Source organism: Camelus ferus, chromosome 12 (assembly GCF_009834535.1).
Source record: "Camelus ferus isolate YT-003-E chromosome 12, BCGSAC_Cfer_1.0, whole genome shotgun sequence".
Taxonomy (NCBI): Eukaryota; Metazoa; Chordata; class Mammalia; order Artiodactyla; family Camelidae; genus Camelus; species Camelus ferus.
This window is the reverse complement of record NC_045707.1, coordinates 16,226,345-16,239,089: the sequence shown is the minus strand read 5'-3', so window position 1 is coordinate 16,239,089 and position 12,745 is coordinate 16,226,345. Positions and strand designations below refer to the sequence as shown.

General features: G+C 39.7%; 1 protein-coding gene across 11 annotated transcripts in view; it reads left to right on the top strand.

Annotated features, from left to right (window-relative positions):
* SLC11A2 (solute carrier family 11 member 2) overlaps positions 1-12,398 on the top strand; it is a 44,324-nt gene extending 31,926 nt beyond the window's left edge. For all 11 annotated transcript variants that reach the window (XM_032492845.1, XM_032492839.1, XM_032492838.1 and 8 more), the window contains 7 exons: positions 225-311; positions 1,043-1,162; positions 1,317-1,466; positions 2,003-2,076; positions 2,682-2,835; positions 4,301-4,354; positions 9,719-12,398. In XM_032492845.1, the coding sequence (XP_032348736.1) occupies positions 225-311; positions 1,043-1,162; positions 1,317-1,466; positions 2,003-2,076; positions 2,682-2,835; positions 4,301-4,354; positions 9,719-9,796 (717 nt within the window). In that variant the 3' untranslated portion in view covers positions 9,797-12,398. The remainder of the gene's footprint in view (positions 1-224; positions 312-1,042; positions 1,163-1,316; positions 1,467-2,002; positions 2,077-2,681; positions 2,836-4,300; positions 4,355-9,718) is intronic.
* Positions 12,399-12,745: the final 347 nt, after the last annotated feature.

Sequence of the window (12,745 nt, the reverse complement as noted above, 5' to 3'; positions counted from 1 at the left end):
TCTAACTCAGTAGATGTGTTTGATGCCACAGGGGTTTAGAAAGGGTACGGAGGAAGACCACAAGGGCCGTAGCTGCCAGTCTCTGCCCTCATCACAACCTCCGTCCAGTGTCTTACCTTTGGCGTATGTCTCTTAGATGCTCCTGTGTGATCTGTAGGAGAGATCTTCTTACCTGGGTCCTGGTCTCAAAAATAAAAATTGTTCCTAAACTGCTTTGGTTTCAGGTTGAAGTCTGTAGAAATAGCAGCAGTCCCCATACTCACCTTTTTCCTGACGATAACTCAACACTGGCTGTGGACATCTACAAAGGGGTAAACTTATTCAGATGTGTGATCTTTGCTCCTGAATCAGTATTCTTGGCATAGAATGTGGTCTTTTCTGTGGGTTCGCTTCAGCGCTCAGGATGTCTTCTCTGGAGTGTCATTTTTCCCAGAGGTCCAGATGCCAGACATCCTTTTTGGATTACATGGAAGGGAACAGAAGATCACCTGAAAAGATGAATTGTATCAGATATTCCCAAACTTGTGTTGATAGTATATTGTTCCTAGGATGTTGATTGGGGTAACTAAAGAAAGTGTTCCTAGTAAAGTGTTCTTTATTGGGGGCCTCTCTGACCCTTTTATGCTGGTTACATTGTAAGCCTCTAAGAGTAGAATATATAGTACATAGCATTTCCCACATTTATTTGACCTTTCTCTTCACTCCTGTTACCATCTTCCAGAATAGTGTGTTAAGGAATATAATTTCGGAAATGTGTTGTAGACTTTTTTTTTTTTTTTAATATTTAAGATCTAAGCAGAGGATAAAGGCTTAGGAGCCTGGAGGAGAGAAGGGACTAGACTGAGGAGAAATGAAGGAGCATCCAACAGAATCTAGAATGAGGTCAGGATCTGAGTCTAGCTTCTGGACAGTGCCCAGCACAGCACTTGGTATAGGTGGGTGTGAAGCAAAGGAGAGGAAGAAATGCTGTAGAGAAATGCTGTTTGGGGTATCGTCTCAGAAGATCTTTGGCACAAACATCTTTCTCCCTTGCCTCTCCCAGGGTGTCGTGCTGGGGTGTTACTTCGGGCCTGCTGCACTCTACATCTGGGCAGTGGGGATCCTGGCTGCAGGACAGAGCTCCACCATGACAGGAACCTATTCTGGCCAGTTTGTCATGGAGGTACATGCTGTTTTGACTGGGATAGTTTAGGGGAAGAGGACATTGTCCGTTTGTTACTTCTTAATCCCATGCTTCTAAGGTCTTCCTGAACCTCCCCAAACCCTTTTCCATTTCCTCTTCCAGACATTCATCCCATTTCTGTGTCTTCTTTCAGGGATTCCTAAACCTAAAATGGTCACGCTTTGCTCGAGTGATTCTCACCCGCTCTATTGCCATCATCCCTACTCTGCTTGTTGCCGTCTTCCAAGATGTAGAGCATCTGACGGGGATGAATGACTTCCTGAATGTTCTTCAGAGCTTACAAGTGAGGAAGGAACTGGGGAAACCCATATCCCATTGAGTCAGGCAGCACTGTGTATTGCCCTTAGGTACCAAGCCTTGTACTGGTTGCTGGGGAAAATTTGGAAGAAGAAAGAGGCACAGTGTTGGTCTGTAGTGAATGCATATGAAATCCCTGGCATCTAAAAGGCTTTTAGAAATGGCTTGTTTTTTTAAGCCCGTTGAATAGGAATTATAAGCCATAATTACACATAGAACACAATTACTGTTCATTAATCCGGACAAACTTTAAATAATGTATAGGACACTGCTAGGTTTTGATGGAGGTTAAGGAGACAAGGTACAAATTTTGTAAGAGACACTATGGTCATAATTGATGCAAGGTTAATGACAGCTCTACAGATTTCAACATAATGCTCCAGCATGTCGGGATGACAGGAGTAATTTCTCATGGAGTAGATGAAGCAGGGTCTGTGTTTCCTTTTTGCTAACAGTCCTTCTCTCTAGGGTGATACAAGGACCCCCAGCAGCCTTATCTGATCTTAGTCTTTTCTTTTCCAGCTTCCCTTTGCTCTCATACCCATCCTCACGTTTACGAGCTTGCGGCCAGTGATGAGTGACTTTGCCAATGGAATGTGAGTGCACTTCTCTTAGTTTCCTAGAGATATGTGGGGGAAGGGCATCTTCATCAAACAGGCCAATCAGACAGTGAGTCTGTGTGCTCTGAGAGGTGATTGCTAGAGCTGCCCCCTCAATCTTTGACTTAGAAAATGGAGACTCTGAATGTAATCAAGACGGCAAACGTGTATTTCATTTCTGGGGGAAAGTTTTCAACTTTTAGGACTTTAACTCTTCAACTTCAGCCACCGAAATTTAAGGCTCCATATTAAATGATCTTGATGAGAAAGGCATAAGCAAATACTTCTTATATACCTCTTTAAATGACATGGGTATTTGTATTTGAAATGACTTCTTATATCTCTAGGGACTCATGACTTTTTACATTTTTAGGGCTTGTGAGATTTCTAGGGTCTTTAACAGGGATTATTTGATAGTATTTTTTTCCCTCTATCATTGTGTAACTTTGGCTTATTTAACCTAATCTGGGACATAAGAACCACTTTTCAGTTCATTTTGAAATGCCTTTTACTCCTGTGTACCCCAAGAAACACAGTGTTTTTTTTCTGTTTGTGGACAGATTGGACTGTTCCACCAATAATTGTGCTGATTCTTTTTACAGAGGCTGGAGGATTGCGGGTGGTATCTTGGTCCTTATCATCTGTTCCATCAACATGTACTTTGTCGTGGTTTATGTCCAGGATCTAGGACATGTGGCATTGTATGTGGTGGCTGCTGTGGTCAGCGTAGCTTATCTGAGCTTTGTGTTTTACTTGGTAAGTCCAGTTGGGAGGGCACAGAGACATTTGGTGTCAGGGATGGCAGAGATGGGGCTGACTGTCACTCAGAAACGGAAGGCCCAAAAGAGCGCAGTAACAATCTATCTCTAGGTTACTGACACAATTTACATGAAATTGTTAAATCAGCTGTGATTCAACAATGTTTCAACCATAAAATTTACCCTGGTTCCTAAGAGCTATCAGTTTCCTGTTTCTGTGACTTCTGTCTGGTTTCTAGTCTTAATAATTCCTAACAGGAGAGTATAGTATGTTTGAGAAACTAAAAGATCAGTAGTGTAGAAAGTGGTACAAGATGGGCTTGGAGAGGGGGGCCGTGTAGCATGATTTCAAATCTTTGGAGTGGGACATATGTGCGTTCACAGCCCTGCCCAGCTCTGCTACTTAATCGCTGTCCAGTAAGGAAGGAAATAAATAGTGATATTCTGTCATTGAATTATTGTAGACTTATTTTTAAATGATGGTTATAAAACATAGCTACATAGAAAAGGAATGCAAAATTATGTATACCTAGCTAATCAAAGAAATTTTCGTAAGTCTAAAGTAATATATGTAAAAATGGTAATAGTAGTTTTCTTCAGATGATGAGGTTATGAATATATTCTTTTCTATTTTCCACAGCTTCTGTAATATTACTTATATTAATGAAAAACAGCTATAGCAACAAAAGCAGATCTGCCTCCCTGTTCTACACAGATTTCTCTAAAAAATAGGGTTGAGGATTAGGGGCGGCAGAATTGACACCATATCTGCCACAGAGAATAGCTAAGGATGGAGGCTGGAAACCTGCTGCTCATCTTTATAACACTTACCTAGTCCCCCACACCAATGTCTGCCACAGGTTAGGTACTTGATTGAGAAAATCACTTTAGTGAATATTGAAAAATTATGTCCTGGATTGATACATCCCTTTTTTCCCCTCCCCAGTAAACCATGGGCACGCTAAGATGATGCTGACCCTGTAATACAGGGACTTATTCCAAGGAAACTCAAGTGGCTGAGTATGTCCTTGACAGAAATTGTTTTAAAAATTTGCTGTAGAAGTTAAAGGAATCCTTTCTTCCTAAATTGGTTATGAATGTGTGAATTGTTCTCAGTCAGCCTGAGGTGATTGAGATTTCAGCGAATGACCACTGGGTAGCTCCAAAACGTATATATTTGGTAGAGCAGCTCAGGAGACTGTTCCAGTTGTGTTAGCCTGTCAGTCATTCTCCCCATCATGAGGAATGGGGTAGGACTGAAGAACAGTCTTCTGGGAACTCTCCCAGCCAGATAAAAGAAACAAGCCACAAACATAAAGCAATAGGAATGGAGGGAACTCGGTATTGAAAATGGTATGGCAACAGAGAGCAGGTTTGCGTGTGAGCTGTGCGGTGTGAGCAGTCACGGTGGGTAAGAGGGCTTCGGAGAGGTTGGTGAGTGATGACTGTGTTTTCTCTTTCAGGGTTGGCAGTGTTTGATTGCACTGGGCATGTCCTTCCTGGACTGTGGGCACACGGTAAGCATCTCTAAAGTCCTGCTGACCGAAGAAGCCACCAGTGGCTATACTAAGTAAACACTGGATCAGTCTATCTTCCGCAGGTAGCCATCAGAGCCAGTGTGTTTCTATGGTTTACTGTGTGAACATAGCCCAAAGTATGTGCTGTTGCACAGACTGCGTTTAGGACTCAGCTATTTGTTGGGAAAGAATTTGATTCATATATGTTTGAAAGATGGAGTTATTTTTCTTCCTGACCTCCTAACCTGGGAACTGGATTAGGTAGGATCTTTGGAAAGCTGACATTTGCTGCTATCACTCCAACACTATAAGCTCTTCAGTAGATGCAAAGGCCAGCTTGTTTTATCTTTTTGAGAAATAATCCTCTATGCATGGTTCTTAACAAGGCTATATGTTAAAAAAAAATTGGAAAATGCAATACATTTTTCAGAATACAAATGACAGGATGGGTATGCAAGTTTTATTTATCAAAAGATAATGGATTTTAAAAGCCTGAGAAATACTTCCCTTATGCTTCCCCTTTTAATTATTTTAATTATAAAAATAAAATCTCGATTAGGATGGTTTGATCCAAATTAAATATAAAATTATAAGACCCCTACCTCTATCAAGTTCAGGATTCTTTTAACTTATTTCCACTTTAAATTTCTCAATGAAAGTCAAGAAGGGTGAGAAAGCATAAAGAAAGTGATAAATGGACAAAATTCACCAGTAGGTGGTGGTTACTAATCGCCTTTGGAAATCACTATAAAGATTTTCCTCAGAGATTGAAAGCTTATTGGAATTTTCTTGGGAGTCCTGATTCTAATAACTCATGTTAGCACACAGCTTTCATGATACTTCTTCTCGAGCACTTTTCGTTGTAAAACCTTCACCTTCCTCCTCCAGGAGGGTAGTGATAGAAAAAGATGGTAGCATTTATGAACTGACCTTCTCTTGAGACTTTGGGGGTGAGGAGAAAAAACATGGAAGGAGAAGAAAAGCCATCTGTTTTGTGCCTAAAAGCCACCTTCTACCAGAATCATCATGTTTTTCTGAAGCATGCCCAAGATGACTTGCAAAACAGTCTCAGGAGCTCTGGATCTAACCGTTGCAAAGCTCTCTTTCTCAGCAAGTCCATAGGTATCGCTATGGTTTGCAAAGTTCTCTCAGCAGGGTTGTGCTGGGCTACCTCTCTTCAGCCATTCCCTCAGGGGAAAAAAGTTTGAGACCAGATGGTGGAGCTCTGGAGTCAGAGGAAATGGGGCCCTTCAGCATGAAGCTGCTGCTCTTCAGCTACTTCTGGCATTTTTACTCGTGGAGCCTGATACCATGTGGTTGTCTCAAATCAAAGCACATTTGTCTGGTGGAGATCATCAAGTCTGTTATAGCCACTGACTTGATGAGAACAGTAATGGGAATGGCATTGAAGGACTTCTCATTTTTTGGCGCTTTCCTTCGGAGTCCTTGTTGATAGATGCTCTGTGTTCACCTGAACCCCTAAAGGCATTATAACCGGTACTTTGTACAGTCAAAAACACAGACTGGATGAACTGTCTTTTCTCTGGCATTAAGGGTAAACTACTGTGTTTCGCTGGCCGTACCTTTATCTTAGCCCCTCCAGTAATGTAGCACAGGATTATGAAAGACAAAGGTCCCTAACTTCCTCCTCATGTCCATCCTGCTCCCCTGCCGTCATTCCTGGAACCGGTCATATGGGTGTACTCTGGACATTTTGGGGACTGACATCTTAGTTCTCGTCTGGCTGCAGTAGGTGAAGGCCAAACTGACATAGAAATTCTTTGTAAAGACGGTACAGTAACACTTACCTTTGACCTGGGTCTGGCTGGGTCCAGTCAGTCTCAGATTCACAAATAATTATAAGCTCAGGTAAAAGCTGCTGGTTTTCTTTTAACAGTTGTGTTTATGACTTGCAGTGATGAATATTTTCTTCCCAGTAAAATGGCATTTTATCACTATGTGTGTACTATCTGACAGTGTGAAAAACACTCCCATACTGTATTCCATTTGATCCTCTCAGAAAGTGTACTGTCTGTTCAACCAGTACTCTGGGTGCAATAAACAACGTTGAGAACCGAAGTCTTCCAGTGCCACCATGTGCAGTGTGTTTATGTGGAATGTTTAAGGATATACAATTGTACTTTGTGTAAATTGGCCCTTGTTCTCCATAAATGTGGCATGAAATATAATTGTGCTGCTACAGCATACTGGGAATTAACAAGGATGGGGAAGCACTACAGTTTGGCTCCTGTGAGGTTCTGCTAGTCTTTTTAGGAGTGGTTACAACTAGCGTTTAGTGACCATTTAATGTGTAAACTTGGTTTGTAATTAAAAACATTTTTTTCTTTTTCCAATTTGGCTTCTTGGGTATTTTTTTCAACCTTGAAAATACTTTATTAAGGGTCTCAACAACATTGAAATAGTGAAACACTGATTACCACCTGGAATGACATATTAAACCCAAACTATTAGTGAATTTCTCTCTAGAAGGGATACAGAAATATAGTTGAGCCCTGGACAACTGAGGGCTAGGGGCGCTGACCCTTGGAGTAAAAAAATCTGTGTATAGTTTATAGTTGGCCCATCGTGTCCAGTGTTCCTCCAAATCTAGGGGTCCACATCCTTGGATTCAAGCCAGTCTTGGATCATGTAGTACTGTGGTATTTACCATTGAAAAAAATCCATATATGAGCAGACCCTCAACAGTTCAAATCCACATTGTTCAAGGGTCAGCTGTACCTAGGTTTAGTCCCCAGAAGACTTGATGAATTGCAGACACCAAACACTAATTTCTATTTACCCATTTAGTCAGATAGTTTTGCTATTGCTAAAGGTCACATCGTTGCCACATTTAAAGTTGAAAAAAAATTGTTACTCTGCCTCTCTCTGCTGTAAGCTGAACATTTCTCTATCTGTAGTCTTGTTTCATCATTGAGATAGGCTTTTGTAGTCTTTTCATGCTGCCAATAAAAAGTAAGTATTTGAAAAGAGAAACCAAAATCGTTTAGCTTAAAAATGAAAGAGCATTTTGGCAGATCTGATATAAATGGAAATATTGGCACCATTTACTGAAAACAAAGCTCATGCACAGTAAATTACTAGCCTTATCATCAAACACATGACCAGAAAATCTAAGCCGGCACTTAATTTTTTCCAAAGGTGTCACTAGAACTTCATTTTCCCATTCTCTGTTGCAAGCTTTCCCTGTCTGTCTTACAGGAGCTGAATACTGTAAGTAACACCGTACAAGTTATCTTGGGATTTTGTTCTCCATGTTATCCTTTCTCTTTTAGCTCTCCCTTCTTAACTTGGGTTTAATTTCAGAAGAAAAACAGGATGCATAACAATTTGAAGATCCTGATTTGAAACATTTCCTTTAGCTCTGCCCTCTGGAGTGGTTTCTGTTCCTTCACTGGATAGGACCAATGAATCTAAATGTGTCAGCTTCTCTTGGCATCTTAGCTTCTGAATGTTAACAATGGCTAACACTTAGTACTGTGTGCTACTCCTGGTCTGAGCACTCATGATCTCACTAATTCCTATCACAAGAGGATCAGACTCTATATAGATAAGGCAACTGAAGGGCCAAAAATTACAATAACAAATTACTAGTAAGTGGGCAGTTGGCATTGGAACTTGAAAAGCTTAACTCCAGAGTTAAGACAACAACCGTTGGTGTTTAGCAGCACCGGGAACATCAACACATCAAAGAATTTGCTTGATACTCTGATTAGTGCTAAATGTTTTAGATCAGAAGTTGCCATCTGGTAGACTAATTTTGTTAGGCCTGTGCTTAATTTTTAAAAAGGTGAATGCTTTTTGGTAGGTGTGGAAAATGGACAGGGCCCTCTATGATCCAACCCAGCAGTAATTGAGAACTAATAGCCTGTTTATTCATTTGTATGCCTCTGTGCCCTTGAGTTTTAGCCAGTTCCTGTGCCCTTTAGCCCCATTTCTCAAGTGTCTCAGAACAATAGGACAAAGTTCTCCAGTGAAGTTCTAGCTACTGAGTTGTCCAAGTGACACATCTGGATATCTTGAGACTAAAAAATGCAACCCTTGCTTACTGCATAATGAATGAGGCAGCCCCCCACCTTAGCTTATTTGGGAAAAAAGGCTGCAGTGAATTGTCAGTGTGTCTGACAATTGCTCTTGGTTACTCAAGCCTGAGATGCTAGACCCTAAAGTGAGTAAGTGAGCTGAAGCCTGAAAAGCCATTTCTCTGCTCTAAGGCTAGCGTGACTCAGTAATTTCCTAGCCCTCTAGTTGAGAATAGCTTTATCTTGAGCTCCATCTGGTCTCATCTTCACACAAGTCTGTGAGATGTATACAGGGTAATTTGTGTGTTAAAAATGTATTTATTTATAATGTGAGATAGTATGTCACTATACTTGGCATTTTCAAATGTACCATTTATTCCCCCTTTACTAACATATAGCATAAGGCTCCAAAAGGATCATGACTTGCTCAAGGTCATAGGAAGTGGCAGAGTTGGAGCTTGAACCCAACTCCACTGCCTTTTCCACTATATTGTAATAGAAATATTCTCTTCCTATGGATTTAGTCTGCATTCTGCATTCTGAGCACTCATGATCTCATTTAGAGGATCAGTCTCTATACAGGTGAGGCAACTGAATGGCCAAGAAGAGGCTGTTGGTGCCAAGGGGCAATAACATTCCTAAATCCCTGAGCCATAACAGTGGGGCTCAAACAAGACTCACTGGTTGTCCCATGGTGTATGCAGAAGAGAGAAAAAGAGTAAGATAAAACTTCCCAAATGCCAGCACAAACCATCTGGATTCAGGTCTCCAGGAGTGGGGTCTGGCAACGTGTTTAAAAGCAGCCCAAATTGATTGTGACTCAGCCTGATAAACATTTGGAACCTGGAGATAATAATCTCTCTTAGCACATGCCATTTTGTGTATGTGTGTGTAATGAAAGGCTTTTTTCTCTGCTCTGGTGCCAAAGGATAATGGAGCCCAGATAATAGGGCTCAGGATTTAGATCACTTGAAATTTGATTTCTAACACACTTGGTATTAAAGTGCAAAAGCTCTCAGTGCATTTGCTCATAATATCCTGATTAGAAGCTACCATCCTGAGGCAGAGTGTCACAAGAATACTCAAAGTGCAAATTTTCCTGAGGGCATTTGATATTATCCTTAACTGTTTTAGCTTCTAGCTATTATGTTATATACAAATAAGCTATTTATGTACCTGTAAGCCATTTCTTTCCTGAAATAAAAATATAGCAGTACTGAAAAAAGACCTACACTGATACGCTGATTATAGGTACCTAAGTGCCAATTTCAATATTTGAATTCTTGATTATCAGTCTAACTTTTTCCCATCTTTTTGTCCTTAGTATCATCTGGGATTGACAGTGCAGCCTGAACTCTACCTTCTGAACACCGTGGACGCTGACTCACTTGTGTCTAGATGACTGACAGCCTGAGAGACTGTATAAGACCCACTTATAATTTTTTTGTGCCAAGTGTCCTGTTAACATATCTCTGTTAGTTCAGAGGTGAGTTTTGTTCAAATGTTTAGAACAAAAGGCAAAGATTTCCTCATGGGAATTGTGTTAAACACTGCCAGCTCTAAGTGTAGGTCAGAGACCCACCCCACCGCACAACAGTCCTGCAACAGCCAAAGTTAAATGATTAGCTGTGATGGCCACACACCCCATGGGCTTGTGTCAACACTTTGGAATTTTAAAAATATATATGTGTATATGTTTATGTAAACCTGAACATAGCAGTTTGGGCAGAGTTTTAAGGTTATATAAAGTTGATAGATCTTTTGTATTTTTTAAAAAATATTGTACAGAGAAGTCAGATATTTATTTCGTCTGGATCACAAGTGATGAAGGAAAAGGAGACCTGCTCTTTTTCAGAATGAACTGGTCAAACTGACTTACTTTTAAAGTGATACTTGACTATGGCCAGTTAAATTTCACTTTGGTTTTAAGTGACCAAGCCTTGATAACTACTGTTACTAGCACATCATTTCTAAAGGAAACCTTTCTTCTGTTTGGCAGTTAAATTTAACCCTGGTTGTTGGCGTGCTTTGTGATTGTTGTTTTCTTTGTTGTTGCCTTTCTTGAATTTCTTTCAGAGATATGATGGTACTTAATACCTAGTAGCAAGATCCAGAAATCATGCTTTAACCAATGATCAGTTTTCCGTGCTGCATCGTAACTCAGCCCATTCTAGCATTTAAATCATAGGTATAAAAAGAAGAATTCTAACACTTGACTTTGTGCGTCCCAGCAGAAGATAATGGAAGTATGAGTTTTCTTTCCAATGTTTGTACAGTCCCGCCATGTCTTTTCTTCCCACTTTTCCTATTAACACTGCAAACACCATTTCTAGGTCCAAAATCTATTTCCCGAAATTTCTAATATTGGCTCTCCTAGGGAATGCTAAGCATTTTAAGATATTTATACCAAGTAGTTTGAGATTAGAACTAGACAGGGACTTGAAAAATTAGTTCACATGTCACAGACTGCCTGCCTTCATGTGGACTATAGACTTTTTTGACCCCTCTTTGTAACCAGGATTTTTTTTTTATATAACATTTTTATAATAAATTAATATAAGAAGTTAATATTTAAAACTTGAAAGTTTCTGCATAATTATCTGATCTAAACATCAGAAGACTTTCAACACTGAGCTGACAATTCTTCATGGAAGTACAATTGACTTGAACTGAATGGCCACTTCCCATTTTTAATGGAATATAGTCTGGGGTGTCATCCATGCCTTCTCTCATTTCCTTCCAGCCCAAAGGCATTGAGTTTGCAAACCTGCGACCCTTTGTATGTTTAAGCATCATTTTCCTCTTTCAGCATAAAAATTAACTATCTGACCTCTCTGCCTTATTTTAAAACTTGGTGCCTTTCAGGAAGACACTTTATAAAAAAATCCAGAAATTGCCTATCTTTACTTATAATGATTTGGTCCTCTAAGTGGCAGGGAATTTTCTAAGATGGTACTTTAAAATTGCCTCATTTCTCCTTCGTGGCCCTTGAAACTTCTGATAAGAGCAGCAGGCTTGCAGCCCAGGTTAGAGTCCTTCTCATCTTAAAAATGAAACTGAATTAACATCAGTTATCAGCCTTTACTTGAAAAAGAGACTTATAAAGTGAATTTCAGTGTTTTGGTTTCTTTGTACAGAGACAGCAACTCTAGATGCATCGGTTTGTTGGATTTTCCTCCCTTCCTGGGCAATTTCGTTTCTTAGTAGTTTCATTACCAGAGGTTGTTTGGGGGAAAGAAAGACAAAAAAAAATCCTGTTTTGGAACTCATAAAAAAGATACGGTGGTTGGTTAAAGTTAAGAATATTTAATCATTCTCTAATTTGTGATTTAAAGATCTGGATTTGTATGTTATGTGCTTATATAGATTTTAATATATTCAATATTAAGATTAACCTAGATGTATTTACTCACTCAGTTCATGGGGTTTAACACTATGGAGTCAGTTTGTAAAAGGATGCTCTGACAGCGTATACCCAGAGTGTCAGAAAAACACAATTAAATAATTGTTACTGAGCAGGTACTACTATAGAACTGTGTATTGGCCTAATATAAAAGGTAGTCAGAGCATATCCAGGTACATGAAGTGGTTTAATTAGTTAATGAGGAATCAGAGGTTATGGTAGCCAATGAAAATGGCTGTCTCAGTTTTAAACATTTTGATAGTAAGCCCCCAAACCTTTGCCTCAGAAGTATTGTGCAAATTCAGGGACTGTGTATCATCTATTTATAAGGTCTTCCTGCAATGACCTTCCCTCTTTACCCAAGCTAATGTGGATAAATGGGCATCCTGCATGCTTAACTTTTCTCTATGTAGGATTTTACATTTTAATTTAAACATAATTTGTGAGTTCTCATGCATAACTACTTCCAATAAATATTTTACATTGCTTTTCTCAAGCAATAAATGTATTACTTTAGTTCTTTCAGAGTAACAATACAAAATTCTAAAACTCTGTTCTGTTTTGTGAGAAAAGTCTGTTTCTGATTAAACACTTCAGTTGATGTGTTTTTAATGCTGAGTATATATTGAGAGAGTGGGATCCTTCTGGTAGCCTGAATAGAAACATCTTTTCATTGTGTAATCAACAAGGATGGCATCTCTATGCTCGCTGTCCTCAGTTTTCCTGACTTTCACGGAACATATTAGAGCCAGCTGCTAGGATATTTACTCTAGTGGAATAAGGTGGTTGGATTCTTTTCCTTGCCAACTTTCTGAAGAGGAGTGTTGACTGAAATATGTGTACTTGTTGGTGGCACTAGAAGGGCCTCATGATAGGTACAAATGGCAACTTTTAAAATAATTACCCTGTGCCTGTAGAGAAAAGTGTATATAATACCCAGAACAGTGG